The sequence below is a fragment of the Fusarium falciforme genome, chromosome 10 (genome assembly GCF_026873545.1).
Source record: "Fusarium falciforme chromosome 10, complete sequence".
In the NCBI taxonomy this organism is placed as follows: Eukaryota; Fungi; Ascomycota; class Sordariomycetes; order Hypocreales; family Nectriaceae; genus Fusarium; species Fusarium falciforme.
This window is the reverse complement of record NC_070553.1, coordinates 673,273-694,102: the sequence shown is the minus strand read 5'-3', so window position 1 is coordinate 694,102 and position 20,830 is coordinate 673,273. Positions and strand designations below refer to the sequence as shown.

Sequence of the window (20,830 nt, the reverse complement as noted above, 5' to 3'; positions counted from 1 at the left end):
CGTCTGACAAAAATTGTCTCGGATGATAGGGCTGAAGCTCGTCTGGGACAGCCTCTTCGTTCCGGATAGTCCCCCGGGCTTGGTCTTCTGGGCGCCAGCTGGAACTCATGCTGCCTAGATTGTCTCATTTCGGAAATACGTCTTCGTTCCAGGGCGTTGAGGCAACGCTGTTGAGCATTTCTTGAGACCGTAGCCGAGATGACTAGTCTCCCTGCATGACTGGCTCCTCCCTGTAGAGACAACATGCCACAGTCGTCGAGCAAGTGGTTATACAAACGTACCGCGTTGGCTCGTCTAGAATGTTCCCGTCAACTTGCGCTAGTATTCATTCGTTTCCCCATTATCTACGATCAATCAACACGGCGCTATGAGGCCATCCTCTGTTACCGCGGTGCTTGGGGGCATCATTCACGTTATCAGTGCTGCTGACCTTGTAAAAGGAGGCGAATCTACTCTTCTGTCTTGGTGCATTACGTACCTGTCAACATACCTGGCCCCCGTGTCAACCAACACAGCTGGTCCGGCCTTGGTAGAAACATCACTTGTCCCCTCTTCCTCTGGAAATCCTTGGGCAGGAGCTTCATCTACCCGAGGACAGCAAGGTCCAAATTCGAGAGATTCTCCCCTGTCGCCCACATCTTCTATCGGCACGAATACCTTGCTTCCATCAGACGCAGGAACCTACAGCCTGTCTTCCACCGCTACGAGCGGCCCAGTCGCAGCCGACGGCAACCTCATCTTTGCCGTCACTCCCTCCACGGACTCTTCAAAGCGAGACCTGTCAAAGAGAGCCCGTGGTGGTTTTATAGGTGGCGAGAACGCTGTAAACCCCAACACCTGCACCGATGCCTCCGCCTTTAGCATGGTCTCGGGACAGCTTTTCGACAACGGTCTGCCCATCTACTACAGCGGCGAAACCTACAAGCCATTCAGTGGCCAGGGGACTCCGCCAGATGGTTCTATAACGACCACTTTCCAGAATGCTCAAGGTCTCCTCCAATTCGTTAATCCTTCCTTGCCGAATGGTCAAGCGGGCTTTTGCCAAGATTCCACCACTGGAGAAGTGTACATCACCTTCTCGAGGCGGCCGGCAGACTGTGCGCCAGTCTCGCTCACCATCTACAGTGGTACGTTTCGAGAATCATGACATCGTGATGTGTGACTAATGAGCGTCTTTAATAGTCGAGCAATGTCTGAACGGGGAGATTGATGACCGAGTTCCTCCCAGTTCTACCAACGCTAGTACTAGATCAAGCCGCGGTGTCGAGACATCAAGCTCCTCCGTTTCAACAAGCAATGGAGGATCGATAGATGCTTCGAATTCCCCTACAATGGTATCCCAGGGTTACCTGGCGTCGACAGAGGGATTGCCGACAACATCAGACTCAACGTCAGTTCTCGAGGATACTTGGCCTGCAGTTTCTCAGACACCATCGCCTGCGTATTCCTCTTCTACAGAGATATCCACAGAAGAAAAGACTCCAACAAGTTCCGGAGATGATCCATCTTTCACCAGTACTCCTTCAAAAACCTCCACGCCCGCTGAATATTCCTCCATTAATATACCGCCCGGTGAGTCAGATTCTGCAACAGAATCTGCAACAGAATCTGCAGCCACGGAACTTTCTATCCCTAAGCCCCCGTCAATCTCTAAAAACTCTTTCCAAGATACATCTACACCTACAGATCCGTCTCCATCCACAAAGACGCTGCCAATGGCAGATACAACGCCGACAGAGCCCACTGATTGGCCTTTTGTCCCGACGACATCATTCCCCGTCGCAGACTTCACCACCCAATCGTATGAAGAGGAACCAACCCCGATTTTCAGTGACGACGACTTTCCCAACTCTCATCTAGATGAATATAAAGAGATCACCTTGCCATTCCCTATCACCATGTACTCAACTTCCAATAATATCATATACGTCAGTATAAATGGCGTTATATCACTAGGCGACGGATCAAGCGCCACAAACCACGGCGAGCTTCCTAGCGACTATCTCGCAGACAAGTCCATCGCTATCTACTGGACCCAAAACTCGATCATCCCAGGTTCAGGACAAGGCGTCACGTACCGGGTTTTAGGGGAAGGGCCGGGTCGCCTCGCCATTTTCGATTTCCAGGTCCATCCTGACTCCAACACGGCCAACGATGAACCCGACCACTACAGAGTCACATTTATGGAGCATGAGCCTAGGTTCTGCTCCATTTCGTATATTCATACTAACGGCAAGGGAGGTGATGCGACTGTTGGTCACCAAGACTATTCCAACAGCCTCCATCGTCAATATTCGTACAACGAGCCAGGCGCCATTCCCGACATGACATGGCTGCACATGTCGTTGAAGCGTGATGGAATCTTTGAGTCTGGCCCCGAAGGCCAATGAAATGACGTTGAGAATGTTATAATACTATCTACTTTTGTTTATCGCCAGAGACTACCTCCGCTATGCTGCAATATGTCAAGCCTGCCCAACATAACCATCCCTTGCACATTCAGCAGTGCCTCTGATTATGGCAGCTTACTGAGCCTAGTTTGCTTCCTCCATGCTTCGGGACTAGAGACCAAGGCTCAGCAAAATAGCCAGGCCAGCAACCGTAAAGGTAGGGATCAACAAATCGCCCTGTCCATACGCCAAAGCCCCCCGACCTTCAGTAGTTTCGTTCTGGCACTCAATCGTCTCGTTGTTGACGCCACTGCAAGACTGCGGGTTTCCTCCCTCCTTCTTCAGAGCCGAGACGACGGCATCCTTGTCAATGTCGACCTCGTAGTCCTCCGCCTGAGGACACTCGATCTCTGCAACAACAGCGTACGCGCCCTGTTCATACTCTGTGCAGTTGGTTGCCACACAGGTAGTGACGTTGTCTTAGAATGCCTGGCTGACGCACAGGGGGTGGTTCACGGGCTTGGAGAAGTATTGGAAGTTGGCGTTGCAGCAGGTCCGGGCGCAGGTAGGCCAGGGAATACCGGAGGGGGTAAAGTTAAACTGTCCGTGAGCCATGGAGTGGTCATGGCCAGTTCCGCTGGTGTCATTGCTATGTTCGCTGCTGCTGTCGTGATCATGGCCTTCGTGACGAGGTGAGAGTCCAAAGGCAGATGCCAGAGGGAGGGCAAAGAGAGCGGCCGTGTACTTCATAGTGATAGTGGCTTGAGTGAGTAAACACAGTGACTGAGATGCGAATAGAGATGGTGTGATGAGTTGTTAGCATTACAACATATTCCCAACAGCTCTTTTTAACTGCATCTTGATGTGCCTGGTAACATGCTCAAAGTTGCTCACATTGCAAAACGATTCGCTTCAGGCAGTTGTGGCTTTGACTACATGGCTTGGGCTGCGGAAAGGGTCCGCGCGGTTTGAGGATAGTGATACGTAAGAGTCTTGGCGGCTGTTTTACTGGTCAAGAGGGGGGTTGGAGTTTGGCAAATGCTCGGGTGTCGAGTTTGGTTATTCCGCACGTAGTAGAGGAGGAACTTGGAACAGGTCGAGACTGTTTGATGGGAATCTAGAATTGGATGCCAACTTGAGCCTGAAACTAATCCTTTGGCCTGGCGATGTGAGTTTGGCCGATTATGGCAATGTCCACTTGCAGCTGATCTACGACGCAGTACTGATCGAGCCCACCAAAGCAATGATACTCCCTGTAGCTAGAGATGCATCTCCAGGACAAGGCACAGGGCAGAGTCGCAGTAAGAAACACCCTTGCTGCATATCCTATTCAAGATTGCCAGTTCACATGCAACCGTCGCAAATAACCTCAAAAAAGAGTCCGGGATCTTGCAGTGTTAGCGGCTCAAGATAACGACGTGATCTTTGCTGATGCTGCGAACCGACTCACAAGATCCACCATCTCTTACCGACACATCGGCTGAGCTGCAGTCTACAGTCCAGACTCCGAAGCTACTCCCTCTAATGCTCCCCAAGTATGCAACCTCTTGCCTCAAGAGTTGCCTGATAGGCTGAGGTTATCGCCAGTTTTTCTGTGGCGCTTTAAACGCGCGTGGGGAAACTTGCTCATATTGACTCTTTGGAATCGTTCCATCGTCGAGCCGAGATTCCGGTAGCCAATCGCGTTGTTGATATTTCTCCTTATCGAAGGCTCTGTAGCATCGAAAAGAGCCCATTTTTCGCTCTTTATAAACATGCTGCGTCTCTCTTTGTATCTACGTTGCCTCGTCTTGGTCTGTGGCCTCTCAGTTTTTACTCCTGCAAGTCATTTATCCCCCTGAAACTCCACTCGCGTGCAATACAGGGGTCTCTTTGTCTCACCTCCATTAGCTAGCATGAAGCGTCTTGCTCTTGCATGGCTGTTGGCCCGGCCTGTTCTTGGCGGCGGCGGGTTGGTCGGCTATGGCATTTACCCATACGAGCCACCCTGTGCGTATGCCTGTCTCCGGTCGCTGAGCGGCTTGATGCTCGAGTGCTCCAGTCACGGCGATATGCCAAGCGGAATGAGCCATGGCTCGGGCATGACTTCGCCAGAGTGCAGGGCTGCTGACACACCTTGGCTCACCACCCTTGCTTGGTGTATCAAGACAGAGTGCGCCAGGTATCACGTCACCGTCTCCAAGATTGAGGGTTTTTGGGAGAAGGAATCTACAGAGAGCCCCTCTGTTGCTCCCAAATGGAGCTATTCGACTTCTCTGCAGAAAATCACCAAGTCGCCGACGCAGCAACTCACACCAACTGGCGAGTATCTCAACACAACCTCCATCGTTGACCCCTCTGTTTACCTAGCTCAGTATAATGCCCTCACCGCAGTCTATCGGGAGAATCTTGTGGAAGCAGGCTTTGGGTACGTTCGTGGACAGCTATTAGACTCCTCATTGCTAACTTGTTCGCGCAGCATCGCTATCCTGGTCGCTGGATTTGGCATTCCCATGGCCCTCACTTGGCTTGGCTACGTTCCCTACATGTCTGGTCTTCTCGACAAGGTGAAGCCATACTTTGTCTACCAGACTATTGTAGGGACATATCATGTCCGCCCGCTTCCTTACCTCCTCGGCAATGCTCCCACCATGGGTCAAGGCCTTTACGTGCTGGTCTTTTTCATCCTCAACCTCATCCTGACGGCAGTCAATTACAAGACCCAACAACCCCATGCTTGGTATGCCACGCGGGCCAAGGAGATTACCGCCTACATCTTTTACCGCACAGGAGTGTTTGCATTCGTCCTGCTTCCTCTCCTAATTCTCTTCTCATCCAGAAACAACTTTTTGCTCTGGATGACTAACTGGTCTCACTCAACCTACATGTTACTGCACCGCTGGGTAGCCCGAATGTTTGCCCTTCAAGCCCTCCTCCATACTCTTCTCGCACTACCTCTGTACTATCCCGCCGAAGCAAAAAAGGAGTACTGGATCTGGGGTGCAGTGGCAACTGTGGCAACCATGATAATGGTGTTTGCGAGCGGTCTTTACGTCCGTCGTTTCGCCTACGAAGCTTTTCTCATCTCTCACATCCTTCTTGCAGTATTTGTAATTGTTGGATGTTGGTACCACATCAAGTACTGGATTGGCCTTGTTTGGGGATATGAGGTCTGGTTGGAAATTGCTTGCGGCGTGTGGTTCTTCGATCGTCTCGTGCGAGTGGGACGCATCTTGAAGACCGGTCTACGCCGTTCCAAGGTTACTGACCTTGGAAATGACTACATCCGCGTTGACGTCCCTGGAATTCGTTGGGTTTTGGAGCCTGGTAACCATGTGTATGCCTATTTTCCGACGCTGAACCCCTTGCGTCCTTGGGAGAACCACCCTTTCTCTGTTGTGCCAACTGCCCTGATCTCACATTCAGGCAGTGGTGTCAACTCGGAACAAGACGGTCATGTGGTTCCGCTCGATCACGTCGACACTGAGAAGAACGGGTCAAAACAACAAGCCTGTGCTGCCAAGGTCGTTCACTCGACGGCTGGCCTAACGCTCCTGATCAAGAAGTCGACAGGAATGACCAAATATCTCAAGGCACATGATAACCTACTCACTCTTCTCGACGGACCGTATCCCAACACTCCCACCAAGGAAGTTCTACGCTGTGACCGCGTGCTGCTCATTGGAGGAGGTATCGGCATTACCAGTCTCCTCCCTTGGATAACCCGCCACCGCAACACCAAACTCTGCTGGAGCGTCAAGGAGACGGCTTCTTGTCTGGTAGAGGCGGTAGATGGAGTCTTGAGTGAGATTGCAGAGAAAGACGTGAGAGTGGGAGAGAGACTTGACATTTCCCAGATCTTGGCTGAAGAAGAAGCTGCTGGATGGAGTAGAGTAGGCATCGTGGCTTGTGGACCAGGAGGACTCTGTGATGACGTGAGAGCTGCAGTTACTACAGCGGCAAAGAAGGGCCAGGTTGTTTATGAGCTCGAGGTGGATGCGTATTCTTGGTAGAACCAGGTTTACTAGGTGATTTAACCCTTGAATAATGCTAGGGACCTAACTGACAAGCGTCTATGAACCTTGGCGGGTTGAACACTTTTCTCCACCCTTCTATATCCCGACCGTACCACGCGACAACACTCGTGAAATCATTTAGCAAGCCATGACAAGCCTTTCTCAAGGCAGTTCCATCTCCCATCTATACCCGCGATAACTGGCCCGCCCCGTTGTGATGGAATATCTGACAGAGACCCTGTTCGTCAAACCACCATTGAAGCATCCCTCCGCAGCGGAGGGATCTCCAGGCAAGAAATCCGTCATCATCCGTAGGCTCAGATTCGGTCGCTGCCAGCCATCGCCCAGCCCTTTCATTCGTTTCGACGTAAAAGCCGAGAAGCAGCAACGATGTGTTGTCAACCCGCATGCTTTCGCCCGCGCAGTCCGCCCGAAACTCGCCCGCGCAAGCTCGATGGCCATCCGCGTAGTGTACCATGATTCCGGTTATGACCCCGTAGTCGCCATCCTCAAAAGGGATTTCTCTGCCGCAAGGTGTGATCTGAGCCACATTGTCTAGGCTCACGGCGGAATAATGTTGCCGTCGAGGGGCGCGGGAGGGCAGTGCTGGCCACGGCATCATCTGCCCAGGGGGCTCTTCGGTGAGGGTTTCCAGGGGCTGGACGGCGATCTGGTCGACTCCCCGATATGAGAGTTTGCAGTACACCCGGAAGGGACTCTCGGAGACGCCGGGTAGGGGTGTCCAGAGACGGGCTTTATCCAGGCGATTTTGGCTGTCCGTTCGCAATCAAAACATGACTTGTCTGCCTTTGTTTGTTTGCAACTTGTCACAGGTTGTCAGTAGGCTGTCATGGGAATACGGGCAGTCTTCCTCACCATTAGTCCAGAAGATGACATGGTGTCTTGACATCTGATCCAAATGGCCGAAATACGCTCATCGGGGTCAACTGGCATGTGCATCCAAATGCCAGTACGAGTGTACATATCAACGTCATTGTACATTTCCAGGTCTTCTTCGCGGTGAGCGTAAATACCCCTGATTCCAGACTTGAAACAGACAGAGTATCCAGTCACGGCTGGGTCGTTGCAGTCGAAAGATACGGTGCGGAAGCGATAGCGAGTGAACGGGGTCCATGGCGTGATTTCTGCGTTACGGCGCTCCTCTTCGATTTCCCAAGTATTCAAGTTTGAATAGTGAAGAACTGGTTCATTTGCCGGGTACATGGGCCTGGGCCACGCCACGTCTTCAGAGGTTGATTTTCCCTGCATGGCTGCTGATGGGACGGGGCGCGGACCACGGCCGTCCGTTTTGATGCCTCGCAGTTTAACGCCCTGAAAAACATGTCAGACACTAACGGCGGGAAGTCACACAATAACGTACATCAAAGTTGGCGTAAAAGACGGTGGTGCTAAAGGGGATGTTGCGCCACCAGGCGTCTCTCACTGGGGTACTGAGAAGAGCTTCAAGCTTTTGCGAATGCTCGGTACTAGAGAACAGGATTCTTCTGACTCCAATATGATCCTCCAAGACATGGATGGCGTCAATTGTCGACGAGGTCGCGGGGTCGATGACCAGCTCGCCCTCAGCGTAGGGCGAGCTGGACAGAGATTCCACATAGCGGACTCCGTCAATGTAAATGTACCGAGCCCGCACATTCATATCGATTCGGTTATAAATGTCGCAATTTTCCAGGTCGCGGGGACGACTTTGCCAGAGTTGTTCGGTAGCCATGGCGGCAACCTCGCGAACAAGCTCACCCGCAATCATGAAGCATACTTCTGCAGGCAGCTTGTTATAGACCTGTTGCAGCCGCCTCCCTAGTAGCAGCCTGGTCCTGTCCACGCGTCTCTGATCCTCGCGCATCGTGGGCTCATAGGTATACTCGGTGGCACGAAGCAAATATTGATCATCGGGCCAGGATGCGTACTTGCGGCATCCGACGTGATACGAAGGAACCTATCCCGACTCCCCGTCCTGATGGCTGCAATCGACTTTACAACCTTGAAGGAGCAGATGATTATCCTCGTAATAATGGGCAGATTCTTTAAAGGCGTAAGCTGGAGTGAGCCACCCATTCACGTCTAGTCATCCGAGCCAGATTTGACGGTCCCGCTTGGCCACTTACCAGCAACCGCCATCTCGCCCATTTCAATGGGGAACCGACAAAGCCGGCATCTTCGTGTCACACAGTGATTTTCTGGCTCATCTATCCGCTCTTGGGCTTGTTCCATGGTGTTTTTTTTATTCAGCGTGAGGATGAGGATATTTGTGTAGAAAAGAAGTTTGTTGTGTTGGCATTTCTAACGTCACATCTAATTGAACTCATTCTGAAACCCCCATTTGTGTCGCCTGGCCAACTTGGGTTAACTCCGACACTATTGAGAGTGGCTTGTGATGGAGTCCGAGTTGCTCTGGACAATCAGCCTTCGGCTCTGCAATTGAAAAAGAGCATCTGAGAGAATCCCCTTTCTGCAAAACATCCACTGCTCACCACAGTTACCAAGGTCAGGACACTTAGCTTGTATTTATTAGTGGGTTAATACTAGAAGCTGGTCTAACCCTAAATCCAACTGTCTTGATCACAGATATTACTAGTGAACCCAATAGCAAACCACGACAACCCCTTCTCAAGGCCATCCGCCAGCACCGTCCTCTATTACTTAACTAGGTAGCTGAGTGGATCTGGCCCATGTTGTCGATCCATGATACCTTGCACCGGCCCTCGTCACCAAACCACCATTGAAGCGTCCCCTGCATCGCCAGGCACCACCCACTCTGGCACTCGTCATCGTCGACAAGGGTAAGATCAATCCTCGACAGGTGCCAGTAGGTGATTTTAGTTTTATCAACGTAGCCTAGATATACAAACACTGCACCATCAACGTTTATAGGCTCTCCCGCGCAGTCCATCCGAAACTCGCCCGCGCAGGCTCGACTGCCATTCGCGTAGCGCAAGAGAATGCCTGTTATGGCCCAGTAGGGGGTGGTGAGTGGCCTGACCTTCCTCCTGCAGGGGATGATTTCCACCACGTTTTCTAGGCTCATAGAGGAGTAATGGCAGTACGGCCAGGGATCGTAATTCAGGGAGGGACATGGCGGTAATATCTTCCCAGAGAAAGATTGCTCAAGGCCACTCAGGGGTTGGGCGACGAGCTTTTCAACTCCACGGTACGAGAGTTGGTAGTGCACCCGGAAGCGCTTTTTAGTCACGCTGGATAGCTCTCCCCAATGGTTGGCTTCGTCAAGACGCTCACCGTGGTAATCTTCGCAATGTCCGACCACGACCAGTCTTTTCTGATTTATCTGGAACTTGGCGAGTGTCAGAATGCCATCATGGTGGGAGAACGGGCTGTTCTTACCATGATTCCAGCATCAAAAGAGTCGCCCCCGCTCCTGGTCCAGATCCCGGTGATACGCTCGCCAGGACCAACAGGTATATATATCCAAGTGGGGATTTCATAGCACTGATCAAAGCTATCGTAGGCGGTGAACTTCTCCATCCCGTAATGTGCGTGGATGCCCATAACGCCCGTTATCCAGCAGACCGAGTATCCAATTATAGCCGGGTCGTTAAAATCCAACGACACCGTCCGGAGGTGGGTACGAGACATGTCCATGATCGGCTTGTTGATCAGAATCTTGGCCCAGATGGTAAACATGGGCTCTTGGAATGGGGCCATGGGCGTAGGCCACGCAACAGTTGTCAAGTCTGGAGAGTTGCGGGTTGACTTTGAGGCAATGGATCGTAATTTAAGGCCCTATTGGGAAATAATTAGCATTGAGGGCTGCAGTTGCTCAACCAACTCACATCAGATTCGAAGATAAGCTTCTTGCCGGCGATGGGGATGGTCCGCCACCAAGCATCTGTCTTTGGTCTGCAGAGGAGAGCCGATAGCTTGAGCGAGTGCTCGTAGCTGGCAAAAACCACTTGCCTGATACCCAAGTGATCTTCCAAGACGTAAAGGAGCTCAGGAGCTGATGCCTTGTCAGCGCCAAGAAGCAGGACACTCTGAGAGTCCCCCGTGTTGGAAAGAGACTCGACATAGCGAATTCCATCAATGCAGGTGTAACGAGCCCACACACCCAGTGAGATATTCAGCTCAGAATTCAGTGCTTGCAGGCTATAACCTTGCAAAAGCTCATGAGTAGCAGTTGCGGCACATTCTCTGACAAGCTCCTCAGTGATGAGAAGACACACTTCAGCGGGTAGAATTGGGCACTCCATCTGCAATCTCCTACCCGCCACATCTCGGATCCTTGAGGCGCGCCTTGGGTCCTCGGATGTGGTAGGCTCATAGGTGTACTTGGTGGCACGAAGACCCTCTTTAGTGAGCGGCGGCGCGTATTTAAGGCACTCAACGTGATAAGCGGGCAGCTGGTCATCCTCCTCATGTGAGCATGTGAGGTGACAGCCTCGAAGGACCAGACGTAGGCCCCTCTCGAAATGTGGGTTGCGCCCAAAATGGAAGCTTGGTGTGAGTTTACCATCACCAACATCTGATTTCCCAACTGTCAGCTCTGTCCGCCTCTTTGATTTCATGCTTACTCGCCCACAACTACTGTCTCGCCCAGGCGGATGGAAAAGCGACACAGTCGGCATCTGTAAGAGATGCAGTGGCCTTCTGATTGGTTCGATTCCTCGGCTGGATTCATGATGTCTGCTCTTGAGCTGAGAGAAAAGAAGGATGGTGAGAACGAGGTCTCTTCCCCTCATCCTACGGCCAATGATTTTGCTTTTGCTTCCTTGAAGCGAATCAGCCGCCCTTCATGTCGCCCAGCCAACTTGCTAACCCCTTTAGTCTAGAGCGGTATTGGCAGCATTTCTAACAACCACGCTCTCTCTTCTCCTGAGGCGAGGGAAAATATCTACAGAAAATATTCTTTCTGAGAAAAATGAGTTCAGCCATCCAACATTTTCATATCTTATCGATCTCACTGCTCACCACAATTACCGAGATCAAGCCTCTTCATTTGTGTTCATCCGTGGGTTGGCAAACTAGTCCACCACTAACAGCGGGCCAGATCACATCAGGGCGCCTTGACGCGTGGGGGCCGGGAGTATCTGTACGGAATAGGGGGTACCTTTTGCGTGCTTTCTCGCAGGATGAAAAAGTACCTCTGAGACACAATACTCGCTCGGGGCGCCATCTTGACATTAAACCCGATACCGTAAAACACCAGAACACGGGTTATTTATAGAAGTATTTCTATGGCGGGAGCGATAGAAAGCTAAAAACTTAACCTTGACGTTGCTTGCAAACTGTTACGTCTCCTCTCCCCAAAAGGAGATGATGATATATATGCAAATGCACGCAAATACTGGGTCAGACATAAGTAGCAAGAGAAACTACTTAGCCTCGGCCATTACTGCAAAGAACATGCCACTGGATCAACACTTAATCAAAAAGGCTCCCTGAAGCCCAGCGGGTCCTTGAAGCATGGAACACCGATTGGGAGAAACATGGAGAAGCACGGTCATTGCGGAATATTTTAACAAGAGAATCTTATTCGTGTCACACGTTTGCAAGCGCCTAGAATTGTGCAAAAAGCGTGATGGCAAGTCTCGCCAGAGCCAAGACCAACCATCACAGTAAGAAATTATTGATACTACTACTAATCAAATACATAGAAAACACCAAATAGTCAACCAAAGTCAAAAGTCATCTCAAATCCAAATGAACGCGTAAAAGTCCTTGAGGCTTCGGTCGACTTGAAGCTCTGCTACGCTCATCTGTTCACACCTCTCCCATCACTTATTTGGGAGTAGACTTGAAGCAAGGACCACGGTAGTAGGTGCTGGTGTCCTTGTTACCGAGGGTCAAGGTGGGGAAGCCGAGAGGGCACTGAGCAGGGAGGCAGTCGCCGGCCTTGTTCTTGGTGTAGTAAAGGTCGCAGCTGAGGCTGCCGAGGTTGACCTTGAAGAAGTCGCAGTTCTTGTCGGAGAAGCACTTCTCGCAGCACCTCTTCAGGAACTTGTCAGCGTTCTCGAACAGGTTCTTGTTGAGTGTTTCCTTCTTGAGGGAGATGCTGTTGGGGATCTTGATGCTGCTGCCGGGCTGGATCCAGGCGGAGGGGTTGACGCAGGCAGGGGCAGTCTGGGTGGCGATGTTGGTCTGGGTCTCGGTCTTGGTGGCCATCTCGGTCTCGGTCTTGGTCTCAGTGTTGGTCTGGGTGACGGGGGTGTGGACGGTGGTGGGAACGTGGTCAGTCTGAGTCTCGGTCTTGGTCTCGGTGATGGTGGTCTCAGGAGCCTGGACGGTCTTGCTGTTGGTGAACTTGGTCTCGGTGACGGTGCGGGTCACGGTGGCGGTAATCGAGTTGATCTCGTAGACAGTGACGGTGGTGGCACGCTTAGTGACAGTAGCGGTAGAGGTAGCATCAGGGGCACGGCCGCTGGTGACAGTCAGGAGGCAGCCTAGAGAAGAGTCAGTATGTTTGGATGCAGGGGAGTGTTCAGGGGTAGACTTACTGCAGTCAGTGGGGAGAGCCTCCTCGCGGCGAGCTCGCTTGATGGTAGGAGCGCAAGTAGGGGCGACAAAGTCAACAGTCTCCGTCTTGGACTCGGTCCTGTGATGATTAGCCAGGTGCTCAACAGATTGCTCTGCTCGTCTTACTTAGTCTCGGTCTTGGTATCGGTCTGAGTAGACGTCTCAGTCTTGGTCTCAGTGAAGTAGTCCGTCTCAGTGGAGGTATCCGTGACGGTCTCGTGGACAATCTCGGTGTCGGTGTTGGTGAGAGTGATGGTGGGGGGAGTGATGCTACCAAAGTCAGATGGGCACGATCAAGGATATGAGGCAAATACTCACGCCGGGCCCTTCTTGGTGATGGTCTTGGTGGCCTTCTCAGTGACGGGGATAGGATCCAGAGTCTTGGTCACCGTGTTGGTAGGGTAGACAAACTCGGTGCGAGTGACGGTGCGAGCAGGAGCCAGGCACATCTCCTTCTGGAGATCCATGGCAGCTAGACATTGTCAGCAGAGTCAAAGACTGAGATGCTTCAAGACGTACCAATCTTCTTCTTGCACGCGTTCTTGTCCTGCTTGGACATGGAATCGCACGCCGCAGGTCGCTCACCGCACACAGGCGGCGAGACGGCCGAGGCGGCAGTCGCGAAGAGAACAACCAGAGTCTGGAACTTCATTTTGAATGATCGGACAGGCAAGCAGGAGAGGAAGAGGCAGAAGAGATGATGGTGAAGAAGTGACTGTGTGTGCTGATTTTTGACTCTGCAGGTCGGAATGCCCTTCTTTTATAATCAAAAGTTGCACTTTTCGTGCTCCTTTTCCTCTCACCTCCTTTTGCCTCCTCTCTCAACATGGCGGCCGACCGTGAAGCCCGAATATTCGATAGTTCCGCCTCAACTCCCTCTATTGCCTCTGTCTTCACCATGTTTCCCCGGAGAAAGATGACTGCCAAGACTCAACTCTCACGATGTCTGTTGGCTCAGCTGTCCACAGCTCACACTGCATACGCACACTATTGTCAATAGCTCTCTGCCTCTCCTCACGCCGAGGCGCAACGGCAGTTTTGAAAGATGGTGTTCTCGACCCTGCCAAGACATCCACGCGGGGGCCGACGAGCCGGAAAACCAGGCTGCTGGATCTTGTATTGGTCAGACCCAATATTGTTGGCTTTTTGCATATTGGGTCGGGGGCCAGGTTGTGGGCTTTTGCGTATTGGGTCTGATCAGGCTGTGGGCTTTTCGCATATTGGTCGAACCGAGCTGTTGGCTCTAAATTTTTCAGAAAAGCTGTTGGTTCTAACGTTTCGTTTATCCCCGGGCCCATTTGGCGCACTAACTATTCGTTTTTAGACATACTTAAATGCAGCAGGCTCCCGGTAGTCCAGACTGTCATCAGCCAGCCCCAGAGCGCCACGGACCCAGCCGACGAGGTTGGAAACTCCATAGGGCCCCAGTTCGGCCATGGAAAAGTCGGTCACTCCTGAGGACGATCATGAAGCTGGCGGATACACGTTGCAGAGTTGATGGCCTGGTTTCAACGACTATCGTTTAGATCGCCTGACATGAGGTGGCCTTTCGTCTTGACGCTATGCTTGTCCTTCTTGGGCCAAAATAGTCCTGACTCCGAAGCTAACGCCCTCGCCAACATGGCCACAACTCACAAACTCACGGAGACATTATGTTGTTCCATCTCGCGACCGCCACGTTCCGTTCTGAGTGCAGCTGCCGTTCGGCATCAACGCCCTGTTAATCTCCAAAGACGGCTGAATCATTTCAAGAAGCAATAAATACACATTTCCCCTGAATTGAGGCTGACATGGCAACAATATGTCCAGATATAGCCAACAAACATCTACCGACAAACCTCCTGAGACCAAGCCTGAATAAACTTCTTGGCTGTCAGCTCGGCGACCGTTTCGGCTTCCATCGACATTCCCCTTTTATTCCCATTCTCGTGAGGCGCCCGACTAGCCGGGACGGAGCCCCAGCCTTATTACGTACAAGCTTACTCTATAGCGTCGGCCTCCAAAACACTAGTGTTACGCCACGGACTACACAAGAGGTCAATATTAGCACAGGGTTGAGCTTCGACTTCTTATCTCCGTAGACTCTATGTAAACTACCCTGAAGGACTCTGCGAACCAGGTCTCTCTTGAGTTTCCCATGGCGGTGTCTCAGCAAACTTGAAAATAGATATAGATCCTGACACGGTTCCAAGAATGACGGTTGAACCGATGAAGAATCCTACTCTCTGTGTGCGAAAAGAGGGTCGATAGCTGGGTGGTAACCATATAATGGGCCTCGACTTCCACGTAAGCCATGTAAAGTCTCCAGTCAATCCATATCCCTCAAAGCCTACAAAAGGCACCGCTTCGTCGGAATCATGGCAGTGCAGTGGCGGCAGTTTGATGTCTCCCCGCTCCGTGACAAGACGAGTCCCAGTAGTGTCGAAAGAAATACAGGAAAGCGAGCCATCGACGCGGATGGTGCTCAGACAAGCTCCAGTATTTATATCCCAGAAATCCGCCCCTGACGACCGTGCCAGAGCCAGGGTGGAGTCGTGAAGCGAGAGTGCAACAACTGAATGACGTTCCTGGCCGTCATGTCTAACACTCAGCGACTGCTTGATGCGCCCAGATGTCAAATCCCAGATTATGACGTCTTCGCTTGCTATCATGGATACAAGCACCTTGCTGTCTGGCGAGAAGCCAAAAGCAACGTTATTCATTTTCTCAGCCGTGAGCGTGTGCCGAGTTTTCCTTGCCAAGAGGTCCCAAATCCTGATTTTGTACGGGTACGACAAGGCAACCATGTTGCCATCGGGAGAGAATACCGCCTTGTACGCGAGCCCGTCTTGTTTGTTGTAGAGGTGGTCGGTGAAGGATTTCTCCTCCGACATGGAGGTGATACCCATACGAGAAACTGCCCACACAAGGTTCTGCTGCTGTGTCTGGGAGAATGACACTTGGATAACAACATCACTCGCTGGGTGTACAGCGGACTTTTCTTCTTTGTTAATGATGATTCCGTCATACACAGGATACGCAATGGTCTTGATGCTCCGTGCAGTGTCGATATCCCATATTTGAACACTGTTGTCCTCCAAGAGGGCAGCGACTTGCTCTCTGTCCCGCGAGAGCGCAAGTTGCGCGATATGGCCGCCATCATGCTCTTTGAAGCCATCCGCATCATGTTGGGCCGTCGGGTGCCAAATCTGGATCATGTTGTCCAGTGGCGAAGAGACTGCGAGTAAGCCACCATCAGGGGAGAAGGCCATGTTTCCAACTCTGTAGGGATGCTTGAACCGGTTTACCTCTTTGTCCGGGGCGTGGTGCCAGAGATGTATCCTTCTACCCGAAGCTAATGCAAGATGTCGGCCATCCGGTGCAAACGCGATCACAGAGATGTCCTCAGTGCAGGGTCCAAGTGTTTGAAGCAACTTGCCAGTCCTGGCATCGTGCACTGCAGCCCGGCTCCCGTGGGCATAGGCAATAAGTCTACCATCCGGGGAGAAGCAGACACCTGAGATAGAAGGGTCGACTTGGAAGTCCAAGGGTTCTCCTTCAGAGTTGAGATCCCATAGCTGCATCTTCATGTTCCCAGCGATAGCAAGTCTGTCCCGAGACAGGGCAGTATTGGTTCTCCGCATCCAGCCCCCATCCTGCCCATAGAATCTCTGTCGCACTTGACCCTCTCGGCGGTCAAGTACAAGCACCCTACCGTCCCGTAAAGTGCATGCGGCTACCTTTCCATCTGGGGATAAGGCGATGTCCAGTATGCGCTGCTCAGATCGATGCTGTGACCCCCCTGTCAACGAGCCCCAAAACACGATAGAGCTGGTGTGGTTTGTCGAGAGCGAGCATTCTCCATCCAAGGAGAATCGCATCTGATACTCGCCATCGGCTTCGATGCTGTCAAGCTGTTTCCCCGTCATGGTATCCCAGATTTGAACAACTCCACCTTTGGAAAATATCTGGAGGCTTCTACTGTCTGGTAGGAAGCACATCGCGCTCTCAATGTTCAATGAGGTTTCAATCACACGCAGGCTCGCATCCCAGTTCTGCGGAGTTTGAGGCAGTTCTCTTATCCACTCGGGTATGAATTTCCGAAAAGCTGTCTTAACAATGCTCTTTTCCGGTGCGAATACAAGACCCGAGGCGTATATCTGGAGCGGGTACTTGTCGATGATGGTGTCTAACCTAGTGACAAACCGGGTTGCTTCTCGTAGGAAGTTGGATAGTCCTGTTCCATGCTTTGGCTGGGCGATTCACGTCAGCATTTGGAAGTCCAAGAAATAGAAATGACCTACATCGGCGAGAGACTGTATGGAAGCAATCATAGCACTGCAGTTGTGTACCTCTCCCAGAATGGCCAGTGCCTCGAGCCAGAACAGGAAGTAGTCTTTCAGGAAACTAAAGGCTGGATGGGAGTCGTCGAGCTTTAAACCGCTTCCTTCCAAATGATGAGTCCAGTAAAGGCATGCATACCGAACCTCACCTGGAAGCTTCAAGTTTACTTGTCGTTGTTCAATATCTGCACGCCGGGTCCCTGGCAAGCCCAAGTCACAGATATCCTGCTTCAGGTGCTTCCCAGAGCGCAACAGATCCAGGCATCTGGTTACGATCCTCTCGTGCGTTTCTTGATCGTCAACCCAAAAGGGATCAGTCTCGTGCATCTCCTTGTCGACGAGAAAGTCGTGGAAAGACAAGTGCAGCATTCTGATTGGTTCCCGGGGAGAAATTGGGACGCTGAGAACGGAATGTAAGGGTCTGAGAATGCCACTGATGACACGCTCGGGGATGTCAGCAAGACAAGAGAGTGTCGAGATGGAGAGAGGCTCCTGCAGCAGAACTATGGTGCCCACCACGTCTCTAAAGTCTTTCAAGACCCTTTCTCTCGCTCGCCCCGTCCGATCCACAAGCAGTTGGTCAAGAGTTGGACGATACGTTGTGTCCAGCTTTGCCATCTCGGAATCCTGAGCTGAAGATTTGTATTTGAGAACCTTTTCGAGTTGGGTCACAGGATCGTACAACGGGTCTTGAATGAACCGACACATGGTGGCGGCGAAAATGAAGAGCGGAACGGCCATTTGGATGAGTGCATCCGTCGTCTGTGTACCCGGCCAGTCGGGGCCGAGTTGGTCGTTCGGATCCGATTGAGAATTATACTCGAGTCTGGCTTGCTCAAGTTGGTGATGAAGGAACTCGGAAATATCGTGCTCTATGACTGGTTTGGGTATCTCGTGGAGGACAAGATCTTTGTACTCGCCCTGGATAGTGTTGAAGCCAAGACGAATCGGTAGCTCGGGCCGACTTGTCACAAAAGCTTTCAATTTGATCCTGTTGAGAGACTTGAGGCGTGCCAAGATGTTGACGATGAGCCGGACATCAGCAACCCGATCACATTCGTCGAGCGCGTCGATGACAAGGACGAGAACCCCCGAGGCAGATACCCCATGAAGCGGGTTCAATATGAGCTTTTCAAACTGCTCTTGAATAAACTTGTTTGGGAGATCCGGCTCATTCTCAACCGCCTTGATAACCAACGGTCCAATCTCAGGCAGTCGGTTGATGAGCTGAGCGGCAATGGTTGTGAACAGACGAGACGCAGTGCCTCGATCTCGTTCACCTCTCTTGAAGAAGAAGCTCGCGCCAAGCATCTTTTTCTGGGCAAACGAGTGGGCAATGGTTCGTGAGATGGTGGACTTGCCTGTCCCCGCCATGCCGTTGAGCCAGAATATGGTGTCACTGCGAGTGTCCTCTGCCCATGCTGTGATGGTTTGTTGGAGCTCAACTCGTGTATTGGGGAGGCACTTTGGATCGTGTTCGTTCGTGTGAGAGTCAAAAGCCGCGCCTTTTGCCACGGGAATCTTGGACATGTCGAGAATGCGGTTGATGTGTTGAACATTAGAGCTGATTTCCTGTACAGTGGAGCTAATGTCGTGTAAGTATCAAGCGACTAGCCGTGATTCGTGAGGCACAGAAGAGGAAGACATACTGAGTCTCAACCTGAAGGGCAGTGTTATCAATGACCAAGGCCGCCGAGATGTTACTCCGATTCCTTTCCATGTCCTGGATGATGCTGGCGACTTCAGCGCTTTCAAATGGCCACTTCAAGGCGCGAAATCCAAAGTGGCTCATAGCCTTGCGAGTCTTTCCCTGTTTATCCTCCAGCTTGACGATCAGCTGTTGTAGCTGAGATGAAGCATCAGAAAGCGCTCCTTTCAGTTGTCCCATCGTCTGAAGCTTGCTACCATCGTGGCCTTTCACAAGCCTCGCTGCGCCATGGAGGATGGCATCGAGGTTTCTGAGCTCGCTCTGCAGGCGTTCGATGTCGGTCTTGGCATTCTTGACGGCTTTCAGGTACGCGGCGCACGCTGAAGTGGCTTTCGCGGTGAGGTCGATCACAGCGATGACGTTTGCGGCCACGCCCAGGCCCTCCATGGCGACGGGCTGAATGCCTGTACAGGCTCAAGAATGAGGATGGAGGAGGGGAACTGAGGGGTTGTGCTTGAGGGAGGTTGAAAAACACACTGACGGGATCATGCAGCCTGGTCCAGCCAACAACCAACAGCGCTCTAGGGTACGTTTCAGCATTATAACTGAAGAAGCTACCTGGATAACAACACTACTTGAGATCAGGGGAGTTTTCTCCACTGACTTTATTTTTGTAGAATAAAATAATGATTCTATAAGAATTTATTAATAATAGGTGTAATAGGAAACGCTTATTTTATCTTTAGTCTTAAGCCTGGATTTCTCTGTCCTTTTTAGTAACTAACTTCAACCAAAAAAGAGGTATCCCACAGAAGAGTTACCAAGAATAGTCCTAGCAATATCTCAAAAGAGATAAATAGGTGTGCCATATGCCCATCTACTCTCTCTGGGTGGCTTGACGATGATAATCTCTCTTGTTTGATGGTGGCAGCATGGAGATTGAGATCCACGTCGATGGCCTGGGGACTTGACTCCTTTCGGATATTACTGCAAAATGTTGAGCCAATATCTGACCAAGTTGAGTATATGGCTGCCAACCATTAGCAGAGGGAACCCATTTATATATGTGGTTGGATGTGAGAGGCATCGTTCGTATGGCGCCGCTAATGGGGCTGAACTGGGCATCAGCAAACCCGCTCGGCAACATCCATGCCACGACGGAACCGCCATCCGAGAACCAAGATGCACGGTTCAAGACGTCATGAGAGAACCATGTGCTTCTCAGGAACGAACACTTTTTCCCATGGCAAGGGGCATTGCTTATGTGCTGTCCTTTGAGTTAGCGTCTCACGCAGTAATCCTGACTGCATCTCCTCCCATGCAACCACGTCTGTTTACCCTTTCTTATCGATTGGGCCCAAGTTAAATAAACACGCCAAGAAAACTCCCAAGACGGAGCTTCCTGTTCAAAAAAGCGGATTTTTAACCTCCCGGCAGGCCCGACGTTGGATCCCGAAGGGAGGATTCAAACTCAAATGCTCCCCTTCTGCCAAGGACCCTGCCGCTGCTCACAATCTGGAGAGGCCGAGCACCGCCAAGCAACAGAGACCCTTGATGCAGTGTCAAAGTTACTCAGCCATCCTGACGCGCAATCACCAGTCCACTGCCGAGACTTGTCCTCATCGAATCATGCCGCTCGTCCAGGGGCACCCTCCCCATTTCAGGTGGGGTTCCCAAGACTTTCACAGCCGAGCGTAAAAAAGCTGGAGCCCGTAATTACAGAGGGCGGCTCTTGGCACTTGTTATTCGCGAGGCCGTAAACAATAACTCTGGCGGTGCCGTATTAACCGATCTGAGATCTCGGGCCTGCCAGAGGTCCCTTACAAGCCCCGTTCGACTGAGGCTGGGAGGGATACGCCCGTTGATTAATTCCCGTCAGCCACTTTCCACAGCGTCTCCCGCGTAAATAACACCCTTCACGTGTAACAATGCCAAGCCACGGTTAAGTCGGCGCTCCTGCTGGGTCGTCGTTGATTGCGCCAAGGT

The 20,830-nt window shown here is 51.7% G+C and overlaps 7 protein-coding genes across 7 annotated transcripts; 2 read left to right on the top strand and 5 right to left on the bottom strand.

Moving 5' to 3' along the window:
• Positions 1–367: 367 nt before the first annotated feature.
• On the top strand, positions 368–1,147 carry NCS54_01212500 (Hypothetical protein; the record flags this gene model as incomplete). Its single annotated transcript, XM_053157372.1, has 1 exon — positions 368–1,147. One exon carries the CDS (start codon positions 368–370, stop codon positions 1,145–1,147), a length of 780 nt encoding a protein of 259 aa, XP_053013347.1.
• A 1,414-nt stretch (positions 1,148–2,561) lies between these two features.
• NCS54_01212400 (Hypothetical protein) lies at positions 2,562–3,140 on the bottom strand (the record flags this gene model as incomplete). The annotated part of the gene is made up of 2 exons (XM_053157371.1): positions 2,562–2,822; positions 2,889–3,140. The coding sequence occupies 2 exons, from the start codon at positions 3,138–3,140 to the stop codon at positions 2,562–2,564; spliced, it is 513 nt and encodes a 170-aa protein (XP_053013346.1).
• Positions 3,141–4,285: 1,145 nt separating this feature from the next.
• Positions 4,286–6,382, top strand: NCS54_01212300 (Ferric oxidoreductase domain-containing protein; the record flags this gene model as incomplete). Its single annotated transcript, XM_053157370.1, has 2 exons — positions 4,286–4,797; positions 4,849–6,382. 2 exons carry the CDS (start codon positions 4,286–4,288, stop codon positions 6,380–6,382), a joined length of 2,046 nt encoding a protein of 681 aa, XP_053013345.1.
• An 840-nt stretch (positions 6,383–7,222) lies between these two features.
• NCS54_01212200 (Hypothetical protein) lies at positions 7,223–8,617 on the bottom strand (the record flags this gene model as incomplete). Its single annotated transcript, XM_053157369.1, has 3 exons — positions 7,223–7,717; positions 7,767–8,203; positions 8,512–8,617. The coding sequence occupies 3 exons, from the start codon at positions 8,615–8,617 to the stop codon at positions 7,223–7,225; spliced, it is 1,038 nt and encodes a 345-aa protein (XP_053013344.1).
• Positions 8,618–9,050: 433 nt separating this feature from the next.
• On the bottom strand, positions 9,051–10,926 carry NCS54_01212100 (Hypothetical protein; the record flags this gene model as incomplete). The annotated part of the gene is made up of 3 exons (XM_053157368.1): positions 9,051–9,695; positions 9,746–10,144; positions 10,195–10,926. The coding sequence occupies 3 exons, from the start codon at positions 10,924–10,926 to the stop codon at positions 9,051–9,053; spliced, it is 1,776 nt and encodes a 591-aa protein (XP_053013343.1).
• A 1,213-nt stretch (positions 10,927–12,139) lies between these two features.
• NCS54_01212000 (Hypothetical protein) lies at positions 12,140–13,526 on the bottom strand (the record flags this gene model as incomplete). Its single annotated transcript, XM_053157367.1, has 5 exons — positions 12,140–12,801; positions 12,856–12,953; positions 13,001–13,144; positions 13,193–13,346; positions 13,394–13,526. The coding sequence occupies 5 exons, from the start codon at positions 13,524–13,526 to the stop codon at positions 12,140–12,142; spliced, it is 1,191 nt and encodes a 396-aa protein (XP_053013342.1).
• Positions 13,527–14,967: 1,441 nt separating this feature from the next.
• Positions 14,968–19,291, bottom strand: NCS54_01211900 (NACHT domain-containing protein; the record flags this gene model as incomplete). Its single annotated transcript, XM_053157366.1, has 3 exons — positions 14,968–17,106; positions 17,158–18,781; positions 18,846–19,291. The coding sequence occupies 3 exons, from the start codon at positions 19,289–19,291 to the stop codon at positions 14,968–14,970; spliced, it is 4,209 nt and encodes a 1,402-aa protein (XP_053013341.1).
• Between the last annotated feature and the right edge of the window lie 1,539 nt (positions 19,292–20,830).